General features: G+C 42.3%; 1 protein-coding gene and 1 non-coding gene across 2 annotated transcripts in view; both read right to left on the bottom strand.

Annotated features, from left to right (window-relative positions):
- LOC101555744 (RAD54 like 2) overlaps window positions 1-24,520 on the bottom strand; it is a 118,986-nt gene that overhangs the window by 42,030 nt on the left and 52,436 nt on the right. Inside the window, exons 10-21 of the mRNA XM_004615204.2 lie at window positions 22,879-23,221; window positions 21,594-21,771; window positions 19,535-19,786; window positions 19,201-19,319; window positions 16,749-16,867; window positions 13,656-13,755; window positions 12,378-12,583; window positions 11,782-11,954; window positions 10,939-11,135; window positions 6,322-6,521; window positions 3,654-3,743; window positions 1,890-1,982 (exon numbers count right to left, since the gene is read on the bottom strand). Coding sequence (XP_004615261.2) covers window positions 1,890-1,982; window positions 3,654-3,743; window positions 6,322-6,521; window positions 10,939-11,135; window positions 11,782-11,954; window positions 12,378-12,583; window positions 13,656-13,755; window positions 16,749-16,867; window positions 19,201-19,319; window positions 19,535-19,786; window positions 21,594-21,771; window positions 22,879-23,221 — 2,070 coding nt within the window. The remainder of the gene's footprint in view (window positions 1-1,889; window positions 1,983-3,653; window positions 3,744-6,321; window positions 6,522-10,938; window positions 11,136-11,781; window positions 11,955-12,377; window positions 12,584-13,655; window positions 13,756-16,748; window positions 16,868-19,200; window positions 19,320-19,534; window positions 19,787-21,593; window positions 21,772-22,878; window positions 23,222-24,520) is intronic.
- Window positions 5,349-5,454, bottom strand: LOC129404578 (U6 spliceosomal RNA). Its single transcript, XR_008629970.1, has one exon. It is a non-coding gene; the product is annotated as a U6 spliceosomal RNA (small nuclear RNA).

Genomic DNA, 24,520 nt, shown 5'->3' with positions numbered 1-24,520 from the left:
GATTCTCCAATCTATAAAATTCCACTAAGATGACTCTTCAAAAATAATGAAGAGGAAACACTAAAAGATCACTAGTCAAAATCTTTCTCTGAGGGGCCAGAGTGACAGTACATCGGGAAGGGCATTTGCCTTGCATGCGGCTGACTTGCATTCAAGCCCCAGCATCTTATATGGTCCTCTAAGCAGTGCCAGGAGTAACCCCTGAGCATTGCTGGGTGTAACCCAAAAAGCGGAGAAAAAAAAAAAAAACCTTTCTCTGAACAAAAAAAAATTTTTTTGTTGGCAGGTGGGAGAAAAGAGAACAATGAAGTTTAAAAAGCAGTCCATGGGGCTGGGTTGTAGTACAGAGGGTAAGGCGCTGCTTGACTTGCACACAGCTGATCTGGGATTAATCTTGTATGGTCCCCCAAGCACCACCAGAAGTGATCACCGGGTGCAGAGAGAAGAGTACGTCCTGAGAACCACTGAGTGTGGCCCCAAATGCTCCCCGCACCTCCTCCACAAGCAGTCCATGCTTACTTAAAAACAAAAGCCAAAACCATAACAAAAAAATTTTGGGAAAATAAAGAAACCTGAATATGGCCTAGATCCAGAAAATATCATGAAATTATTAACTCTTTTTTAGTATAATGATGGTGTTGAAAGAGAAAAGAATATCCTTTGTTTTTTCTCATTTTTTCCTTTATGGGCCATATCCAGCGATGCTCAGGGGTCACTCTAGATTCTGCATTCAGGAATTACTCTTAGCAGTGCTCAGGAGACCATATGGGATGCTGGGTATTGATCATGGGTTGGCCGCATGCAAGGCAATCGCCCTATCTGCTGTACTATCACTCCAGCCTGAAGAGAATGTCCTTAATGTTAGAATAAGCAAGTTGAAGTACTGAAGGTTTTGTAATATGATGTCTTCAACTTAAAGGTAGATCAAATAGAAGACAAATTTATGAGAACAAGAACAGTTATTGGATGTACATGCACAGTACATGAATGCTCACAATGCTATTCTTTCAGCGTATCTATGTGTATGAACATGTCCATAATAAAACCTGGGAACAAGAACAGTCTGGCTCACATACCTTGGTGGTGGGAAAATAAATGAGAAGAACTATTATCAGAGAATGGAATTTGGCAAGAGCTCTTCACATCATTAATATGCTACTCACACACTCTTTGGCCTGGCAAATGTACCTCTAGGATTTATCCTATAGATACACCAACATGACTATGAACCAGTACTGTAGCAGTGAAATAAAAATCTAAACATTCAAGGGCAGAGAACCTGATAATGTGTTATATCCTCTAATGGCATCCTATGCAAACCTTAAATTAGGCACATCTACAAAAAATGGTAAGAATAAAAACAGTAAGATATTACCAGTGAGTTTTTAAGACAATCAATAGGGCCAGGTCAGGGGGAAAAGGGGGGGGGTAAACTGGTTATACTGTTAGCATTTGTTATAAAATATGAAGAAAAATTACATATGTATTGTTTGTTTTGGGGCCACACTGACAATCCTCAAGGTTTACTCCTGACTCAGCTAAGGGATCACTCCTGGAGGGGCTCAAGAGACTATACATGGTGCCAGGTATTGGACCTAGATCAGGCACGTGCAAGGCAAAATGTACTGCTGTACTATACACTTAGACACACATACATGTTCTTGTATACTAGACTATATCAAGAAATATAAATAAAAAAAGAGAAAAAAAGAAAAGAAATATAAATGAATATAGAACCTCCAGGAAGAAACAATGGATGACAAGTTATGGGGGGAATACATATTTATTTTTTACTTTATTCCTTTCTTATACCTTTTGAGTTGTGAGCCAGGTACACATTAGCAAATCAAAACATTGTGTAACTCAACAGACAGTGGAAGCCACTGTACCTGAGGCAGCCATACGACCATCTTCAGGAGCCTTTGGTTTGCCAGTTGCCCTAACAGCAAAGATCCTCCCATCACTGGTACGAATATATGTCCCTGAGAAGAAACATAAGGAAGAATGTTAGGAATGTTAGAACATGCAATAAATACAGCCATCCTAGAGAATCCTAGGCTTAGGCATCATGGGCTGGGAAATAGTTATATATCCTTTCTCAAGACCTCTGAAATGAGAAATACAGCAACTGGGCTGTGGAAGTTATAATTATTCACCTATTCCACAAATTCATAATCACATAACCACCCTGTAAGCAGTTCTAGACACTGATGTTCACAAGTGAGAAAATGGCCAACCTCATAGAGCTCAACATGGGACAGTTATTCAGGAAATAGCATAAGAAAAGGTTACAAGCAGTAGAGTAAAAATATGTAGATGAAATTGCACAACATACACAATATACACAATATATACAAGATAATACAGTGGTTAAGGCACATGTCTTGTGTGGCACAGAGCCCTGCTTGGTCACGGGAATGACATGGCCCCCAAGCTTTGCCAGGTACAGCCCCGCCATGACTCCTGAGCACTGCTAGGGAGGCAAGAGAGCAAGCTAGTGACAGAAAGTGAGCAATTACACAATAACACACATTGTTACTGTAAGCATTATAAATATCATGTAATAACCCATTCCATAGCTTTCCCCTCTACTGTCAGGTCTCCCTGTGTGTAGTGTAATACTTGATAATAAACTTCTGATTGCCAAGATATTTATTTAAAAAATATAAAATACCAGGGCAAAGGTGATAGTTCAAAGGGCTGGAACGCATGCTTTGCATGCAGAAATCCTGGACTTGATCTTGGTACCACAGTCCCCCAAGCACTGTTGGGAGTAACCCGAGTCATAAGCTGGGCATAAGTCCCAGTATCACTTGGTATGGACATGAAATAAATAACTGTAAGACATAGTTACTAGTTAAACTACTAGATAAGGAACTAGGCCACCCACCCGTGAAGTTCCCCTTTCAGAAAGCTCTACATGACCTAGAAACTGACAACTTGGGTAACCCTGCCTTCCCTTTCCACATCTGAATTCCTGTTACTTTATTTTTTAAATGTAATTTGCAGTGTGAGGGACTAAATCCAGGTCTTAGCATCATGCATGCAAAGCATACACTTTAGAAATGAGCCATTTCCCTGGTGAAGTTCGAACTTCAACAAAGAATGAACTGTTTTGTTGATGTTTGTTGTTTGGTTTGGGGGGCCATACCCACCAGCGCTCACATGGTTCCCCAAGCCTGCCAGGACTGATCCTTCAGTGAAAAACCAGAAGCAGGTCCTGAGGACTACCAGGTGTGGCTCAAAGACACAAACAAAAAATTAACTCTTGAAGCCTACCCAACTTACCCTTAGTCCTAATAAAGGCAGTGACCTGTTACACTTTCTCTTGCTCTTTTTCTCCCTACCACCTTATGTCACCTTCTTGCTTGTCATGTACTCCCCAGGGTCTCTTAAGTATTAAACTTTGTTTTTTAAGGTTCTCTGAGGGCTGTTGGTGAGGGGTACCTTGTAATCATTGAGAACCAGGGTCAAAAATAAGGCCCAGTTCAGCCAGAATATAGCTTTTGGCTCTAGTCTATAAGTAAGTCATCAAATGGGGACAGGAGAATGCCTCAAGCACTCCTTCCTAACTGATAACATCACCATCAATAAACTAACGTTGACACAAATACTATGTCTACTCATTCTCCATAAAAAGATAAGATGCTTACCTTTTGTTCCACGAATGATGTGAATGCTCTCACCAGCGTTAATTCTTGCCTGTACATCTGTGGAGCTGTTAAGTCCAGGAATAACAATATCTAGTAAAGACAGAGACCTCAAATTTAGATTTCATGGGGACTGACTTATGGAAGAAAAGAAAATGCAGTTGATAACCCCGGTTTCCTTACTATTTTCCCTAAGAGCCTCTCAGTGGAACAGGGATCAGAATCAAAGAAAGTGAAGCAAGTATGACCCCTCTCCTAAGTCTAAACGAAGAATACTATAGAAACAAGAAACTTTAATTTTGTTCTGGGGCTACACCTGGCAGTACTCAGAGGCTACAGGGTCAACTACATGTAGGGAAGCACCTTAACCTCTTACTATCTCTCTATCCTGCCCCCAAAGAAACTTATAAGAAACAGGCAAACTTCCTGATCCATTTCCCTTGATTTAAGTAAAATTTCATAATATGGAAAAGTTCTAGTTCAATGGTATTTTTCTATGGCTACTTTTTTCTTTTCTCTAACGTTACCTGCATGTTCTGTATAACTTTAAGCACCAAAAGTAGCCTCATCCTGGACATTATGCCACAGCTAACTAAAATGTATTCAAGAATTAGTAATGAAAGAGGATTACAAGAGGCACTCTCTCTCTCTCTCTCTCAGCACTCTTTTTTTTTTTTTTTGCTTTTTTTTGGGTCACACCTGGCGATGCTCAGGGGTAAAGTTACTCCTGGTTCCACACTCAGTAACTACTGCTGGTGGTGCTCAGGGGACCATATAGGATGCAGAGAATTGAACCCAGGTCAGCCACATGCAAGGCAAATGCTCTACTGGACCTTAGTGACATACTGCTAAAAATATGGATTGTTTTGTGATAGAAATCTCCAGGTCGAGATGGGCTACTTTTCCCAACCTCCCTGTACTTACCGAAGCCCTGCAGTCACGTCCACATCCCAAAGTTGCTACCCAGTGAAAAAATTCTACTCCAGCTGCACTCTACAAAAAATACTGAACACCCTGAACAAACACGGTGACCTCTTAGTACCTGTATTACAAACCATAAGGAGAGAGAGAGAGAGAGAGAGAGAGAGAGAGAGAGAGAGAGAGAGAGAAGAAAGATGGTGTGTGTGTGTGTGTGTGTGTGTGCGCGCGCGCGCGCGCGTCGAGTACAAGAGGCTGGTGGGAGAAAATCTGGGGACACTGGTGGTGAGAATTGTATACTGGTGGAGGAATGGGTGTTGGAACATTGTATGACTGAAACCCAATCACGAATAGCTTTGTGACAGTTTATTTCACTATGATTCAATTTTAAAAAAAGAAAGAAAAATCAGGGCTGGAGCGATGTATGGTGCTTGTCTTGCACACAGCCAACCTGGGTGCAATCCCCAGCATACCATATAATCCCCTGAGCCCTCCAGGAGTAAGTCATGAGCACCTCAGGGTGTGGCCCAAAAGCAAAAAAGAAAGAAAAATCAGGGATCAGACGATAGTACAGTGGGTAGGGTTTTTGCCTTGTGTAAGTCCCATCTGGGTTCAATCCCCAGCACCCCATATAGTCTCCGGAGCCCAACGAGGCATAATCCCTGAGCACAGTGAGCCAAAAGTAAGTCCTGAGCAGTGCCAGGTATGGCCAAAAAACAAAGACAATAAAAAAAAAAAAAACAGTAAAGAAGCAAATACTATATACCAGATTTGTCTCTGAAAAACATGAAACATTTCACAAATTTGCATGTCACTTGTGCACAAGGGCCATGCTAATTTCCTCTGTATCATTCTAATTTTAGAATATGGGTTGCCAAAGCAAGTCTAGAAGGCTTTCTTTCTATTGGAAAGGTTTCTTTACTCATTTCAAATTTTATACAAAGGGCATTATTTCCACAATGGAAAAAAAAATCAGTTATTTTCATGACAATTTATATGTTGCAACTATTTCTAGACAACAAATCAAAAAAGCATAATCAAACACTTGCCTTCCCTGAGCCATAGAGTCAATGGACAGTAGGCTGCTTACCTCTTTCTACTGCCCACAGGTCCACCATGCTCATTCCACACTCACAAAGAAAGAAACAAGTGCTATTCAAGTCTATTTATGTAGAGAGTGACAGCTGTTCATTATGACCAGCTGTCCTATAGACTAACCCTAAATGTCAGTGACACTTCTAACAATCTATAAAGTGCTCATTCTATTCCACCCATCACAGTCAAGAAAACCAGTTCCGTGCTATTCTTCTTTTCAAATCTAGGGGCTACGATAAGCATGTTGCAGTAGGGGTAAGGGCTTGAGTGATGCTCAGGGTGGGTGTAGTATGTGTGTGGGGGGGGGAGAGGGAGAGGGGGATGATGATCAGGTCTGGTGCTGTGTAGGGTAAACCAGGGCTATACACAGCAGTACTTGGGGGAAGGAGGGTCATTAGTGCCAGAAATGGAACCCAGTTTCTCAAGCATGTAGACCATGTGCCCTACCACTTGAGCCACATGCCCAGCCCCAATTCTTAAAATATTTCATTCCAATGTAAATTCCTCAATCAGCGACTGCTATCTTCTCTATTTTTAACTACAGTGCCAATGTGCTAAGAACCCAGAACACAAAAGGTATATAATAACTACTTCCTGAACAACTAAAGTAATTTTGAAAGGGAGAGCATTCCTAGAATGGAACCCAGAAGTTTCTAACCTGTTGTGGTGACCACCTTCTGCACAAGGACTCCTGCACGCTGCAGGTAGTTGATCGGGAAGTTCATAGCTGGATTTGTGCCAGAGGCAGAGCTTACACTGCCTCCCAGTGGGACATGTCGTGGCATCATGGGAATTGGAGTGGATTGTACAGGACGAACACTGGCCACAGGTTTCTCATCACTCTTCAGTGTTGGTTGCCTGAGAAAACAGACAAATGCACCAAGGGAGTTTGGTAAAATTGCCTTACTTACCTTTTTGCAAATGCTGTAGTCTCTCCAAATTTCCCCATTATGCACCCTTATTGATAAGTGAGAGGTCAGAAGAAACTGCTGGGTAAGGTTAATTCAAAAGGAGACTAAAGGCAGGACTGAGACAGAGTGGCAGACAGAGGTAGTGAAAAACAAAGCTTCTCAAGAGTACAAATTCAGATGTCAGCAGATTAGCACCTTTCAAAAGATGTGAGACTACATCTGCTCCTTCAGAATTTGAACTGTCTACATTAGGAATTAGTCCTTGCCGGGTAGTTAGAAAAAGGCAAAAATGTAACAAGGGAGGAAAAGTTCTTCAGACCTCAGTGTATACTAAGTTGAAGAAAAGTGGGTGGAATTTTCCCACATGCCCAAAAAGAAAGGGTTATATAATGCCAAGTGATCATGAGAGATTGGCTACTGTAATGTAACCATCATCTTTACTCTGTGAGACCACAAGTCTCAGTAAGTAATGCAGATGCCTCTCCTCTGCTTTGCACTGAGCTCTTCCTGGGGTCAATTTTCAAAGCATCTTCCTAGTCATAATCACCTTACAAGTAGGAGTAGGCAAAATGCTGGGCACAAAAGCCAAGCTTCTAAATTGAACATGGCCCTGACTAGCCTGAGCACCAGCTGTGTACTGTTATTACCAACATGAGAAAATATATCTGATGACCAAGAATGCATTCATTCCTCATTCTTCACCTTCCTTTAAACTGGATGTTAGTGATGCTCGCTATAATCATGCTGCCGGAGCCCGCGCCAAGCTGTTTCACTCGGGGTGCCCCAGAGGGAGGCAAGTAAGACCCCTCCCCACCCCTGGATCCAGCCAAAAACATCCAGAACCCAGCCGCCACCATGCCCACAGCTGCTCTCCACATCTCAGGCAGAGCATCACCCACGAGTGAATCTATTCCTGGACCGTGCAGTCGCATTCACTGCTGTGTGATACTTCAAACCACACACACTACCCATACTCCAAGATTAGCACACCACATTTGATAGGGTTCAAAGTAGGAGGCAACTTAGGGGGAAATCTTAGGGGAAAACATACATTTTTTTTTTTTACAGATACATATTTAAAAGGCACACAAGGCTCAACCTTTAACAACACATTAATGAACTCTTATAAAAAGGTTTAATGGCCCCTGGGTGAAATACAACAATCTTCACTCTCTCCACTAAGGATACTTTTTTGTAACATTTCCAGCAGTTTTTCTTTTCCTTTTCCTTTTTTTTTTTTTTTTGCTTTTCGGGTCACACCCAGCCATGCACAGGGGTTACTCCTGGCTCTACACTCAGAAATTACTCCTGGCGGTGCTGGGGGACCATATGGGATGCTGGGAATCGAACCCAGGTTGGCCGCAAGCAAGGCAAACGCCCTACCCGCTGTGCTATCACTCTAGCCCCTTCAGCGGTTTTTCATAACAAACAATACAAAAAATATATTTTGGTTCTACTTTAGGGAAGAAATTGGGGATTCATGGAAACACCCAAAATATGGTGGTAGGAAGATATAATAGTGGGATTGGTGTTTGAATATTATATGTAATCAAATATTGTACTTTTTTTTTTTTTTTGGTTTTTGGGTCACACCCGGCGATGCACAGGGGTTACTCCTGGCTCTTCACTCAGGAGTTACCCCTGGCGGTGCTCAGGGAACCATATGGGATGCTGGGATTAGAACCCGGGTCGGCTGCATGCAAGGCAAACGCCCTACCCGCTATGCTATCGCTCCAGCCCCAAATATTGTACTTTATACAATAAAAAAATTTTAAAAGAAAGTGACAACACACAAAAATAAAATAGATATGACTGAAATGAAAAAATAATTTAAAAAAATAAACTGGATGTTGACACCTTGAGAAAGTTACTCCTAAGATTTTTTTAAAATTAAGACTCTGTTTCTAAGCTCTGTAACGTCTGTATCTTTAGTATTTAAACCTGTGGATGAGACCTCCTTGGAGTGCTATTTTTCCTATCATACTAAAGAACATTACATGAAAAAATACTTTCCCACCACTCCGCTCTTGGCGTTGGTCTCCAAGACGGCTCACTCACATTCTCTCAGGTGGTTGCAGGCCCCTTTGACAGCTCAGGATGCTGTAGACTTTCACAATCCCAGACAGAACAGATCTGAGGGATGTTTCCTCAATGTGCTCCCATGTTAACTTGTTAAGAGTTAGAGGTCCTGGTCAGATGCCATGGTCAGATGCCAATGACACTTGTCCCCAGATCAAAGTCAAAAAGTATAAGAACCAAAGTCAACATCCTTACTCTGGGTGAGCTAGAAATTTTGGTGGGAAGGCCTTCTTACATATACTCAGACAGACCAGTGATCAGCAGGCTTATGATATCATTTATCAAATGCTGTGAGAGGTTGGTGCCAGACTGGGTTAGAAAAGGAGCTGACATCTCACAGTCCAGCAGATTTGCCATCTCCCATCCACACAGCTTTCCTCTTACTGAAATCAGGCTTAATCCATTCCTATTGTAACACAAAAAAGCCCGGAAGAGAGATAAAATGGGTGGAGGATAAGAAACGAGAATCACCCAGCCAACAGTATCTTACAAAATGATAATGGAAAACTGAAGAATTTGAGAGAATTACTTTCAATTTGAATGTATCTTGTACATAAAAAGTAGAAATTCACTCACCAAAAAATGAATCTTTTGTTTGTTTGGGGGCCATACCAGCAATCCCCAGAGGTTACTCCTGGCTCTCACTCACAAATTAATCCTGGTGGTGCTTAGGGCACCAAATGGGATGCAGGGAATTGAACCCAGGATGACTGTGTGCAAGGAAAATGCTCTAACCACTGTACTATCACTTCCGCTTGCACCATGCCCCCTCCCCGACCAAAAAAAAAGGTCTTTTTGTTTCTTTTAAGTTGCTAGGAATCAAACCCAGAATCTTACTTATGCAAGACATATGCTCTACCACTAGCCACATTCCTAGCCCCAAATTAAACATCTTACATAAAATGTCACATGGTTTCAGTTCCTCAGAATCTCATTCTGAGGAAACATTTATGCTTTTGAGCCACATTCGGCTGTGATCGGGCTTACTCCTGGCTCTGTACTTAGGGATTACTTCTGGCAGTGCTCAGGGGACAGTGTGTTTTGCCGGGAATAAAACTCAGGTCAGCCACATGCAAGGCAAGCTCCAGCCCCTGATTTGGCACTTTATGTTGTTTTGTACCACATCTGGCAGAATTCAGGGGAATGTAGTGCCATAGCTCAAGTTGTTTGTTTTTAAAAACATTGAACCTAACTATAATGCCCAAAAGTAGAGAAAGAGAGTATGGGGGAAATTGTCTGCCATAGAGGCAGGGGAGAGCTGGAAAGGGAGGGGGCTTACTGAGGACATGGGGGGGAGAGGAAGAATGTGCACTGGTGGAGGAATGGGTGTTCAATCACTGTATGACTGAAACAAACATAAAAGCTTTATCTCATGGTGATTCAATTAAAAAAAAAACATTGACTCTTCATAAGTTTTAACTCTATTCATTTCAAACATAACAATTATACTGATGTGAAGATAAGTAATTTAGAAATGCAAACATAGATTGGAAGAAAATACTGCAGTTCAATCCCAGGCTTCACAAGACCTACTCCCAGAGAATGGCCAGCTGCAGTTTTGGAGAGCCTCAGTACTGCCAGGGTAGCCCAAATAACCCTTGGCCACACAGGATCTGTGCAGCACTGCAACGTTGGATTTTGCATTAAACCACCAGCCCAGCCAGCCAAGAGCAGCCAGTGGAGTCCCCTACTCAAAAGCAAGTAAGTCAGTCTGAGAGCTGAACTGGTAGAAACTGTGGGACACTTAGTTTTGAAATTTAATAAAAATTTAACTTAAAAATTAAACATAGATAACTGATTTCTTACAAAGAGCTTCTCTTGTCCTGATATTTGGTTTTCATCCTATTTATGCTCTGAACAGTTCTAAAGGATATATACTACAAAGAATAAAAATATTTTTTTTGCTCAGGCTCATGCATCATCATAGAATAAAATTTCAAAAGAAGCAGCAGAATTTCCTTGAATGCAATCCAAGACTCAAAAATCTGTCTTATACCCTTGTACGTCCCTGCAAAGCTAGTCCTAGGACCAAAGTTTTACAGGTATGGGGCAGCTGTCTGGAAAGGCTGCGCCTGTGTTTGGGAACCTACCTTTCAAAAGAAGAAATGAAGCACAAAGCCAGCAATTAATTTTTCCAGCCAGGACCACTTAAAATACCAGAACTGCTGAACCACTTTGGCACCTTATCAAAAAGCAAAACCTGCCAGTTTAAAGTGGACAAAAGACTCCAGTCAAAAAGTATGGGCCTGGCCCAGCAGCACCTTCTTCCTCTTTCAGGGACTTACCAGTTTCTCTGACTGAAGGCAGGGATGCTGGTCAGGCTCTGGTCACTGGCAGGATAATACTGGGCATATGATGGGCGGGTGTAGGGAACTGATGTACGTTTGTCTTCCTCATAGCTTTTCTTTGCTGCTTTTTTCTCAGCCTTGGTCAGCTTGTGATCCTTTCGGTTAAGGAGCAATGACTCATGCTCAAAAGGCTCCTGGGGACACACAGGAGGATACTGATTTAATTACCACCAATCTTTGTGCCAACATGACAGATAATACAATGAGCCTCACTTTGAAACCAAAAAAGGGCTGGGCATCTCTAGCAGTAGCAAAGACCCTGCTCACAGACAAACAGGAAGGCTCACTATTTTTCTGTTAAAAATATGATCCACCATTGTAACCTAGGATCAGTGCCTGACAATCTTATGCCTTCCATATTAAAATAAAAAGTTCAGAGAATTAAACTATATTTAAGAATTTCTTCTCTCTCTGCTCGGAAAACTGACGTTGACCAAATTAGCCCATATGGCTAAACCCAGCACTCATAGGACCAGGTCAGAGGTGGGTTTAGGCGGCTGGAGGTGGTAAAAGAGCCTGCACTGGGGGAAGGAAAAGAACCCGCTAAGAGGGTGGGCATGTGGCTCAAGTGTTTTGCTGTTACAGTGCCCTTCAGTTCAATTCCCAGCATCTTCTGCCCTTATTAAGTTCTAGGTGTGAGCTCCACACCAACACCACCATAAAGAATCAGCTAAGGTCAAGTTGCTCACATGAAACAAAACTTTAAATTAAGGACAAATCTCCCAAATAAACCTCAAAGGAGACTCAGTATTGGTGAATATATGCATGCCACTTTCTTACCTTGGTGATGAGGTGAGGGTACTTCAGACAGGCAAGTTGCAGAACTGGCTCCTTAATTCCCTTTATGTTCAAGGATGCTTGGGGAGCAGGCTCCTTCTCAACAAAATGCAGCAGGTTCTCCACCTCTTTCCGAGTAAAGTTCAGCATTGGATTGAGGTCATCTACTACCCTATCTAGAAGGGAGAAGACATGCGAAAAGTCAGTATATGGAAAAAAAAAAAAACAAAAAACAAAAACAGCACTAAAATGTTGGCAGAGAGAACAAAGGGTGTAAGTGGTGTAACAGTCACTGATATCTAAATCACCTCAAGTCAACCCATATTTGAAAGTTAAAGAGGAAGGAGTGAAAGAGAATATCATTAAGAAAAACCTACACAACTGTCATGGTTCTTATCATTAAATCTACATTCAACAAGTTGAGGTCAATCTCCTCTTAAGCAATTCTTTTAATCACAATGAGAAGGGAGGAACTGCTAGCTTTCTAACACTGGAGGCCTAATGTATTCCATATCTAGTCCCTCCCTTCTGACCCTTAATATTATCAGGTGCCAGCCTATAGTATTATGTCTCTCTCTTGAGCCTGCAAGATAGCTCACCTGACATGCCCTGCTTGGAAATCTGACGGTCATAGATCTTCTTTTCCAGGGTGAAATCTGCCACCAGCCGATAGATGTGACAGGGTTTTTTCTGGCCATAACGGTATACGCGACATACTGCCTGGGCATCATGGCAAGGGTTCCAGGAAGCATCAAACACCACTACTCGGTTGGCACCAATCAGATTCACACCTAAGCATCCAGCCCTATAAAATACAAACCAACAGTCAAAGAGCCTTTAGTCTTAAAGATGATTTTCAAATTGGTTTCACCAAACTCTTCTATCCTGTGACTCCTAGTGTAATCTCACCCTCTTGTTAAATTCAACATACTCAAGGGTTCTGCTGTTCTCCTAATGAAGAATATGTTCTATAAGCACTGATGCTTAAGAACTCTCAATGATGAATAAGTCCTCCCACATCCTGCCTTAGAGTGAAGAAGGTCCTTGGTGAAGGGAAACATCTGCACACAGCTGTTTCTTGTGTTTTTGTTTTAACAACTGAGGAAAACAACTGATTCATGCCCTATCAAAAACATTCTAATGATAAAAGGCAACACAGCTTTCAAATTGCTTGGCAAGAGACAAACAATGCCACAAGTCCTTCTCACTTTCCCCTACTTAACACTTTCAATGTTTTCCTTCTGGTTTTTACATCATATCCTTCAGTGTTCAGGTTTTACTACTGGCTCCACACTCAGGGGTCACTCCTACAGACCCTCTATGGTGCTGGGGTTGAACGCAGATCAACTGCATGCAAGGCAAGCATGCAGTAGAGTAATTCATTACTCTATCTCTCTGGTCCCAGCACTTTCTACTTTTGTGTTGGGAGGCAGGGAGAAACAGGGGGAGCTACACCTAGCAATGCTCAGGGACTACTCCTGACTCCACACTCAGGAATTACTCCTAGTGGTACTCAGATAACCATATGGGATGTTGGGGATCAAACCTGGGTCAGCCACGTGCAAGGCAAGCATCCTATCTGCTGTATTATTGCTCTAGCTCCACTTTCTACTTTTCAAAGCATTTTCACATTCACCATTACTTTAAGCCTCAGAACATTACTGAGAGAAAAAATTATTAATGGCCATTGTTACTGAAATTCTTAAAGACCCTATCATAATTGCTTTTCTAATAGAACTCCTTTTGGGATTTCCTCTCTGACCTCAAAAAACCAAGTCAATCCTGAGAAAATCTCTTCCTATAGAACTTGGATTATCCTCTGGGGTATCTGCTCAAGTGGCCAATTGCTCTGACCTCTCCTGTCAGGATCAACTCACCTTGTGGAGAGAAGGAACAACCAGGTAGTCAGGTTGCTGGGATCATTGAACTGATTAATGAGCCGCTCCCTCTCAAAGGCAGGGGTGCTTCCATCTAGCCCTAAGAAAGAAGAAAACTACAATAGCAGTATCATTTGTGGTGTGTGTGTGTGTGTGTGTGTGTGTGTGTGTGTGTGTGTGTAGTGCAATGGGGCAATTCATGACTTGTGCTCAAGAGAGACCTCTGGCAGTGCGTGGGCAATTTAGGCAGTGCCAGGGATTGAACCAGGGTCAGCTCCATGCAAGGCCACTGCATTACCTCCTATACCATTTTTGGTCCCTGGGAAAATGTGCTTTAAAAACAAAACAATAAAATTACAATGTTCAGATTGTCTAAGTGAAAACTAGGCATCTACAATTTTGAAATATCCTGGGTGATTCTCATTGACAATAAATTATTTTTTCCCTTTGTGCTTTGGGCTAATTCTAAGGATAAGTTTCCTAAACTCAGTATGTATAACAAGAATCACCCTAAATAAGGATACTTGGTAAACACTTGTTCAGTGTGATCTCTCTGCCTTGGTGTAGAGGGACAAAGGGTTTTTATATTTTGATAGGGTGATGGTCCACCACCCACCAAGAAGTTACATTATTAACATGAAGTGGAACGGGAAATATGAATGAAAATGGAGAAACTCAAATGAGGGAGAAAAAATAGACTTTGGTTAATAAGAGGAGCAAAATGTGTTATCTTTAGTAAAATAAAAGAGCAAAGCCAAAACCATGAAATATCACAAGGAGAACTAATTTACTAAGTTTCAATACTAATTGAGTTGTTTAATACTGGAGGTCACTTAGTTGATCAATCAGCACCCCAAACTGCCTATCCAATTAAGCTCCCATATTTTCCAAGCAAAGCTCATCCCTGACTCACTGAGCAAGGATACAATTAAGACAAGCCTCCAGGACAGACCCTATTTGGGGGTCTTCTCACCAATTAGACCCTCTCTTGTCCAGTCCCTTATCAGCTCCTGATTCTTCCTTTCTTTATGGTCAGTGATTCTCTACATGGGCTTCGCCTCCCTCTCACTCCACAGGGAACATCTGGCAACAACACAGGATATTTCTGGTTGTTATAATTAGGTGGATATTACTGCCATCTAGTGAGTGAAGACCAAGGATGATGCTCAACATCCTACATTCCACACGACAGTCCCCCGTAAAAAAATGTGATTTGAATGTTAATATTTGGGCAGTGAATGCCTGAGGTGAATACTTCTCAAGTTTTTTTTTCATTACCACTCCTTAAGGGGTCTTTTCATATATTAACCCCTCTCATGATACCACATATTTTAGATGTTTTTACTCTGTGTATTTGTGACTAATACTTTTAAAAAGTTAACGTTTTCTATTTTCAAAAACTATTTTCTGCCATGCCTCTGGCCGGACTCCATCTCCGCAGGACTGAGCCACACAGAAAACCTCACGTACGTGGGTCCCTGGGACTGAAAACTCCAGGCCTTCCTGGAACAGGGATGCACTATCTCCCTGCACCTCCCTGCACTCCTGGAAGCCTTGACAGTCACACACACCCCCCAAAGTCACCTTCCAATTAAAAATTCTGAATTTCCTGGAGCATGCAGTCTCTACTAACAAAAACATTAACACAGATGGTTTAACTTTTAACAACAGCTTTAGTAAATCCCTCAGACAAGGACTTAGTGTGCCCATGGTGAGACACAACAATTTTCACTAATTTTCTTCTAAGGAAAAATTTTTTGATCATTACGTTAGCAATTTATTGGTAACAAGCAATATAAAATGTATTATTGTGGGCCTGCTCTGGGGGCAGACTTGAGGGGTAGTTGGGGAAATTGGAGACAATGGTGGAGGGAAGGTGGTAGTGGTGGTGGGATTGGTGCCGCAATATTGAATGCCTGTAACATATCATCATGAACAACTTTGTAAACCACAGTGTTTCAATGTGTGCGTGGGTGTGGGGGAAAGTGCAATGGTAGTTTTACGTCTATCTAAAACCCAACCCCCAAAAGCTATTAATAACCCTAAAATTTAGACAATAACCTATCAATAGGTAATAAGTAAATAAACTGAAGTATAGTCAAGCAATGTAATACTGCTCTGCAGTGCAGGAGGAAAACAGTGAATCATTCCAACTGGCGAAGTGATGGGTATTGGAAGACTGTATGACTGAAACTCAATCATGAACAACTTTGTAACTATATATCTCATGGTGATTCAATAATATTTTAAAAATACTTTTTAAGTAGAAAACCAGTTTACCCCCTTAGATATGACATCTCTTCATAGAAAATGCATCATCTAGACCCCTGCTCATTCTGCCCCTTCCACCTAGGATGATCTTTGGGTCATACTGGCTCAAGGTATTGAAATTTTCAGCTTGTAAATCTAGTGAAAGTTCTTCCCCTTTCAGAAATTCTCACTAATCATCCCACCATGATGATTCTGCCCTTAAAATCCCAACTGGGGTGCACTGCATCTTAGAGTTGCTGTGTCTCAAGTGCAGGGTTCATCACTTTTCTTCCCTTTATTTCACAGCACTCCACGCTGAGGTTGCCCATGCCCTATGTTAGGATCCTAATTTCCTTTATACTTTTTGATACTCCTATCACTCCTTCTCAGCCTACATTCTCCTCAAAATTAAGACCCCCCCTCAACAAAACTGTATTACTCAAAAACACTAGCACCCCCAATTAATGTACTCAATCAGTGTTATTTCCTAGCTGTTTTCATGCTGTCTAATCTCAGATAAAGAAAGGGCCTGTATTTTCTATCTGTCTGTGTTCTCTTTTCTCACCCAAGATCCCTGACACCAAGTGCAATGAGAACAGTGTTTCAAACACAGTAGCCAATGCTCAATCTTTTCTTGTTCCTTCACTAACCAGTCATTCCTAGGCATGTGACAGAGGATGGGAGGGAAGGGGAGAAGGAGGTGGATAAGAAGAGTAAGAGACAGGGGAAGAGGGAGGAGGAGGGGGGAAGAGAGAGAAAGAGACGAAAAGGGAAAAAGGAAAGGAAACCTTTTAGGAAACCTTGCTTAGTAAGGCTTTAGGAACAAAGCAACAATAAACTCACGGAAATAGCTGACGTTTCGAACCCATTTCTGTACTCCTTGTCCCTCAGCACAAGATATACAGGGTACTTCACGTTTCCCTAGGAACTCCTCGATGAGAGCCAAGGTGGAAAGGCTCTGGCTGAAAGGGACAACATTTGATTGAGAAGTTTCCCAAACGCAAGGTAATCTGGTTCCCCACCAGGTCCACAGCTGTGCTGTCTTCTGGAAGTAGGAACTGCCACAAACTACTCTAAACTAAACATTGGGCTTGAGTCCTAGTACTACCCACAAAGAGGTAATGTGACAGAAAGATTAAGGGTCTTCTTAGCTTACAATGAGAACAGATGCTTATTACCACAACCCCATTAAATATTTTTCTACTCTGAAACTTTCACACTGAATACTGGGGAATCAACTTAATGCATAATCTCAAATAGCATTCAGCATAAAAATCCAGCACTGTGTGAATATGTTAGAATTAATTATATGCCAGAAGCAATATCATGGGTCATACCAGGAGACAACATTCAGAGAGATTCGAAATCATATAGAGTAAATCTCCTCAGAAGTAATCCATAAAAGCAGATGAACACTAAGAAGTGATGCATAAAAATAGCTGAACATTAGTCAATCCCCAAGTTGAAGTCACTGCTATCCTCTTAAGAGTATCATTTTGTGGAAACCTATGAGGCTCTAAAGCCAGGCTCCTGCCACTTAGCTCTCATGGAGTATAATCTACTAAGAAAAAAGAGGGAGGGGCTGGAGAGAGAGTACAGCAGGCAGAAAACCTGCCTTGCATGCTGCTGACCCAGGTTCAGTCCCTGGCACCATATATGATCCACCAAGCCCTGCCAGAAGTGACTCCAAAGCACTGAGCCAGGAATAAGTTCTGAGCACTCCTGGTCCAAAAAGCAAAAAAAAAAAAAAAAAAAAAAAAGACACCAAAAAATAAGAAACTATGGCTAGACTGAAGTATTACTCTGGAACAGATGATATTACTTATTTAATCTTATATGTAAAGCTATATATGAAAAAAAAAAAACAAGGTTAGAAGTATCACTGTATCACTTGTCATCCCGTTACTCATCGATTTGCTCAAGCCAGTAATGTCTCCATTCGTCCCTGCCACGTTCAGGGTCAGGAGAATGAGGCTCATTATTGTTAATGGTTTTGGCATATTGAATACGCCACGGGTAGCTTGCCAGACTCTGCTGTGCAAGACTCTGCATCACTCTCTTCCAGGAGCTTTGTTTTATAGTCTCCAGATCTTGGCCACTGATGAGATTACATGGCGCCATGGGTGGTTTGTGGGTGTGGCTGCAAAGCTACTGGAAAACAGGGTACCTGGGTGGAGGAGGCCCAGTCCTGATCGGAGAAGGCTTGGAGATCTCAGCCATGGGTCCCACATACCTGCTCAAGGCCACTCTCCATGTGCTCGGACAAGCCACACCCATGAAGGAACTGACAGAGGAACCCAGGTATGCAGGACCCAGGTAAGGATAGAAGTAAATCAAAAAATTTTTTTTCTTTTTGGGTCACACCTGGCAATGCACAGGGGTTACTCCTGGCTCTGCACTCAGGAATTACTCCTGGCAGTGCTCAGGGGACCATATGGGATGCTGGTAATTGAACCCAGGTCGGCTGCAAGGCTACCCACTGTGTTATCTATCACTTCAGCCCTCAGAAAATATTTTCAGTCAAGGTCAGACAACATATATTTTAGATTTTGTACATCATATATAATCTCTATGTGTGTATAGATATATATGTGTGTATAGAACTTTTGTTTACTTTGGAGCCATATGTCACTCCTGGAAGTTGTTGAGGGTGAGGGTAGGGGACTAACAATGTGACGCTGAGGACAGAATGCGGGCTTCCAGCATTTTGAACTCTTTACTTGGTCCAAATATGTAAATATATGTGGTAGGGGCAGGGAGAATCCAATCTGGTGATTCTTAAGTCAACCTGAGGATCTTAGGATGTGCTGTTGTTCAGGTCCTATGGTGATGGGGATAACCTAAGCCACCCAGCAGTGTTGGAGGTTGAGGTGTTTCATTACTGCACCTGGTGATATTAGGGAACTGACTATGTGGTGCTGCGGATAGAACCGGGTTCTGATGCATGCAAGGCATATGCCTTAATTCCTTAACTATTTCTCGAGCTCCTCTTCTTTTTTAAATAGAAAAAAAAAATTTTTTTAAACTAGCTTTCAGGCTATTAAAAAAAAGGGAGGGGGGACACAGACCAGATTAGTCTGTGAGCTCTAAAGTTAATCTAGGCTTTGAAATTGTTCTTCACAAAGAAAATCCTCTTAAGTAAAGAAACTAACACACTACAATGCAAGAAAATGCTTACACGAAGCATGAGTAACACATATTGAAGAGGGTTGGTAAAACCCAGATGGTCTCACTCTAAAGGGACTGTCACTCTCTGAGACATACATACACCATCACTAGGAATGTCTCTTCATACCTGAATACAAGGATCTTGTCTCCAAGCTTCACACTTTCCTCAATCAAGTGGAAAAGCAGTACCATCTTGGGAGAGTTCTCTAAGACTCCAGTCTGATAATTAGTCAAAATGCTCTTGGCCTGAAATAGAGAAATAAGGCAGCATGAATGGGCCACATCTCTAGAAATAATATTCTAGCCCTCCAAGCAGCAGCTTACAGCAGCCTTTAATTTCTGCAGCAGATCTTGGCAATGTCGTACACTGTGCACTCCACACTTCCACCCGAAACAGGTCTTCATCATCCCTTCTCAGAAGTGGTTTGCTTCTCAGCCTCAGAAGAATCTGCTGAACTCACCCATTCATATGTAACAATGTTGTTGCCTCGCTCCTGGAAAGGGCTGAAGCCAACCCCTTGTAAGAACTTGCTATTGGTTGCCTCTCCCATTGAGGAGGCCAAGGCACTGTCCTCCGCTTTGCCTTTTGCTCCCTGTGATGAGCATCGTGCACTTGTTCCTGCCGAGCCAAGTTCCTCCACATCTAAGTCCTGCTCATTGGCCAAGTTCTCTTTCTGAAGGGCTTCATACAGCACATCTGGGTGATTCCAGATCTAAGTTTCAAATTAAAGAGAAAGATGACATAGTATATAGCAAACATGCTAAGGTTGTTCCATAGATCCTGGAATTGCACTTGCTCACACACATGCCTCTCACAGCATATACTGTCACAACCCAAATTAAAGGAACTCTCAACACTCAAGAAGTATGTATCTGGGAGCTCAAGAGAGCATAACGAATGAGGCATTTGCCTTGCACACAGCAGACCCAGGTTTGATCCCTGGCACCTCATTTTCATCCCCCAAGCTCCACCAGAAGCAATCGGTGAGCTCAGTATCAGGAAGGAGTAAGCCCTGAGTAACTCTGGGTGTCGTCCCCAAATTAACTACAACAACAAAGAACAAAATACATATATAAGGTTTAAGGAGTACTTTCCATTCAATTCCTCCCCCCTGGGTGGAGGGAACAGTGCTCAAACAGTGTTCAGAAGCCAACGGAGCCCTCTTGGAAATTTTTGGCCAATTCTCAACTGAAGGTTTGATAAAATATCCTGAGAGTGTGATGCTGCCAGGAAACTGAAGTGGGTTATCCAGGCCATACTGGAGGTATTCAAGGGTCCTCTAGGGGTACACCTGACAATGTTGAGGGAACCCTGTGAAGCTAGAGATGAACCAGGTTTGGCCGCTGGCAAGGTTTCTGCTTTGGCCTGTTTGACCCATGTCATCTCTCCAAACCTGATTCCTTTTTTGTTTTCTTCTCCCTTTGTCTTTTTGGGTCACACCCAGTGATGCTTGGGGATGACTACTGGCTCTGTACTCAGGAATTACTCCTGGCAGTGCTCAGGGGCCATATGGGATGCCATTGCTTAAACCTGTGTTGGCTCCATGTAAGGCAAATGACCTACCCTGACTATTGCTCTGGCCCTTTTTGCTCTTTTTAGGGGGGGCCACACTTGGCAGTGCTCAGGGCCTACTTCTAACTGTTCAGGGGGTCATATGTGTGGCCGAGGATTGAACCAGAGTCACATGCTTTAATTCCTGTATAATTTCTCTAGTCCCTTAATTCTTTTTTTAAATCAAATTAAAATCTAATTAAAGATGTAATTAAAATCTTTTACCCTAATAAAACTTGAGATAGTTTAGGGATAGTAAAGCACAAGTGGTTTTTAAAACATGTCTTCATCAATAGGCAATAGTTTGTTAGAGCCTGAGTATTCTTGGATGTGGCCAAGTGTTTCCTGCTGATCTATGAGGGCTCTATTTCTTTTACAACTTTTAGCTGGTCTGCTGTTTCTTCTTCTTCTCTTTTTTTGGTGGGGGAGGGAGGTGGTCAACATCCCCCAGTGCTCACTCCTTACTCCTGGCTCTATGTTCAGGGCCCAACCAGGAGGGGCTCAGGGGACCATATGTGGTTACAGGGACCTAACCAGCATCGGCACATGCATGGTAAGTCCTACCTGCTGTACTCTTTCCAGCCTACAGCAATTTTGATAAGTATCAAACATGATCTCATCATCCCTGTATAAACTCTCCAATTCATGTGTCATGGTGATTATAGTGAAAAAGAAATTTGCAGATCTTTGATATAACAAATTATGCAACTGAGTTGCACATCCAGAGGTATGATTTACATTATAATCAAGAAATCAAGAAATTTACATTATAATCAAGAAAACACATCTGAAATTGTGTAGTACATAACCAGCACATCTCTCCTTATATCCCATTTCCTCAATGCAGTGATTCTAAGTGGTCCCCTCACACTTTATTTTGCCTTTATCGAAGACTCCCAGAAGGAGTAAGTCCCTTGAGAACATGTATCCTTAGCCTCTATCTCAGTCTCTCTTATCTGCCAATGTACCTTGCAGCACACACAGAAAGCCTTGAGGGGATTCAGCCCCAGCCAGCCGCTACTGCCACAATCCCGGAAGCGATCCATGAACTGTGTATATAAATCTCGCTGGATCTGAGAGAGCCGTACCAGGATCACATTTTCTTCTTTGGCAGGGAGATGAATTTTCAGCACAGTATGGCCTCTTCTACAAAGGAGATCAGAAAGTAAGAAATGATATAAGAATGTAAGGCAGAGAGAGAATGTGAAGAGGTTTGGGGGAGATAATGCATGTGCATGAGTGCATCATTGTCCAGAGGGGTTAGCACAGGATAAAAATACAACAATGGCAAAAAAAAAACCTTTAAAAGCTCAAAATTTAAGGCCAGAGCGATAGTACAGCAGGTACGGAGCTTGCCTTATATGCAGCCAACCTGGGTTTGATCCCTGATATCCCATATGGTCCCGAGGAGCACCAGAATAGATTCCTCAGCGCAGAGCTACAAGTAACCCTGAACACTGATGGGTGTTGACTAATCCTCACCACTCAAAAAACGAAATGAAACCATAACACTGCCTTTGTGAAGATCTGAATGAACATTCACTGCAGCCCTGGAGTAATAGAGATTGGTTCTAGCACCATGGAGAATAAACTCACGTAACCAAACAATGGAGAAAGGAAAGCTTCTTCAGTGAAAAGTACTAGGAAAACTTTTCTATTTCTGTATTGGGGAAAATTGAAGCTAGAGAGCTGGAGATCTAGTTCAACAGGTAAGGTATTGCCTTGCATAATTGCCAAAGACCTGAAGACACTTAACTACAGAAGAAATAGATTACACACAGACAAATAAACTGTTATCTGGGAAATGTGTATCAGAACCACAGTGAGGTTATTACCTTATACTGGTAGGAATGGCTAGTGTCAAAAACTTGGAAACAGGGCTAGAGATAGTACAGTGGGTCACAATGCTTGCCTTACACATGGCCGACCTGGGTTCACTTCTCAGCACCCCCTGTGGTCCCCTGAGCATCAGGAGTGATACCCAATGGTAGAGTCAAGAGTAAGCCCTGAACACATCCAGGTGTGGCCCCAAAACAAATAAACATAGGAGAATTAACTTTTGAGAAAAGCACTCCTTGGTCAAATTTTCAAAGAAAAATAAAAGTGAATATTCATCATCTGCTTGCTATTCATCTGAAGTAAAGATTTTACTATTGTACCACAATGCAACATCTTTCCCTCATAATAGCATTGGCATTCCCATTATACCAGTGCTCTAGAGATTCATAAAATCTGGTCCTGGGGATGGCTCACCTCTGCACAAAGCCCTCCAGAAGGCTATGCAGGACATGGCTCCGGTACCTCATGAGGCGGACATCCTGAGGCGTGCTGTCAATACACTGCCCGTTTAGGATGGGGCGTTCAAACATGTTGCTGAACTCCTGTCGGGTGCCAAGGAAGTCTGGGCGCACAAAGTCCACCATGCACCAGTACTCAATGAGGTTGTTCTGCAAAGGGTACCCAGTCAGCACCACCCGGCGGCGAGAGCGAATGTTCTTCAGGGCCTGCGAGGTACTGGCCTGGCAGTTTTTGATGCGGTGTCCCTCGTCACATATCACCACATCAGGGCCAGGGCGACATAAGGCCTTCTCAAACTCTAGGGAGGGAAGAGGATCCGGAGTCAGAGGGTGAGAGGGCCTGCTCTTAGTCAACAATATGAGAAGTAGGGGTGCACCCTGGAGGAGACAGAAGAAATGAAGGAAGCAGGAAAGCAAGAGTCAGCCCCCATTAGTGAAAGGGAGCCAGCCATCCAAGCTCCCGTGCATCTGGTGTGACATACTAACCTGCTGGTGACTCTTGCAGTAAACATCCCTTTTCCCCCTTTTCTTTCTCATTTTTGTTTTTAGGCAAGAGTAAAACTGACTTGGTATTCCCAGGACAATACACATGCTGGGGATCAAATGGGCAACTTACTTTTAATCCTAGCACTAGCCTAGGATTAAAAATATGTCTGAATAAAATTTATAGGAATAAAGCACACCAGTTGGCTCTTACCACTGTTAGTATATTGGCACCATCTGAGGGCTGGCTTGTGGGAGCTAACTAAAGGACAAGGTCTTGCTAGAATTACCCTGTCATTGCTACATGGCAAATTCATCTCAACTCTACCACAGAAACAAACCTAAAACAAACAAACTCATAGACTGGAGGCAGGGGGAGAAAATCTATAAAATGCAACAGCTTTTAAATCCTTAAATCTTTCTTTCCAAGAGCTGAGGATACATCTCAGTGGTAGAGTACTTGTCTTGACTGTGTGAGACACTGGGTTCAATGCCCAGCATCATAAAAATAAAAAGCTGAAGACAACACTACAACTTATTTCCACTAAAGGCCCTTAGACGAAGTAAATAAAACTCTCTGAGCAATAGATATTCCCTAAGAACAAGTCAGATAAATTCTCTTATAAAGTCACAAACAATATTACTAGTCTGCAGATCACTACTCTAGTCTATGATTTAAATACTTTACTTTATCAGAACATCTATAGGAAATGGTAAAGGGAAAGAGTTATTCTCTTGACTGCCCCCTGAAAATACAGGTGCAAACAGGCAGGGAAGTCTGCTGTGATCCATTTGTGCTATGGCCTAAACACGATCCACTGCCTGCAGAGAAAGCAGCACTTTCTATGAGGGCCAGCAGAGGTCACCTCCCCTATTCTGGGATTGTGACTTCTAGTTTGCAACAACTTACATCAGCCAATTTGACAAAGTGCTAATGCAGACAATATCTCTTTTGTTTTGAGGTTTTCCGGGGGATTACTCCTGGCTCTGTGCTGAGGGATCATACCTGGCAGTGTTCAGGGAACCATACACATGCAGGGGATCAAATGGGCATTGTCCACATATAAGGCAAGCACCCTTACTAACTCTCCAGACGCAGACAATAATTCTTTTTA

This window comes from Sorex araneus, chromosome 4 (assembly GCF_027595985.1).
Source record: "Sorex araneus isolate mSorAra2 chromosome 4, mSorAra2.pri, whole genome shotgun sequence".
Taxonomy (NCBI): Eukaryota; Metazoa; Chordata; class Mammalia; order Eulipotyphla; family Soricidae; genus Sorex; species Sorex araneus.
The sequence above is the reverse complement of the archived record's forward strand: the minus strand, read 5'-3'. Positions and strand labels throughout refer to the sequence as shown.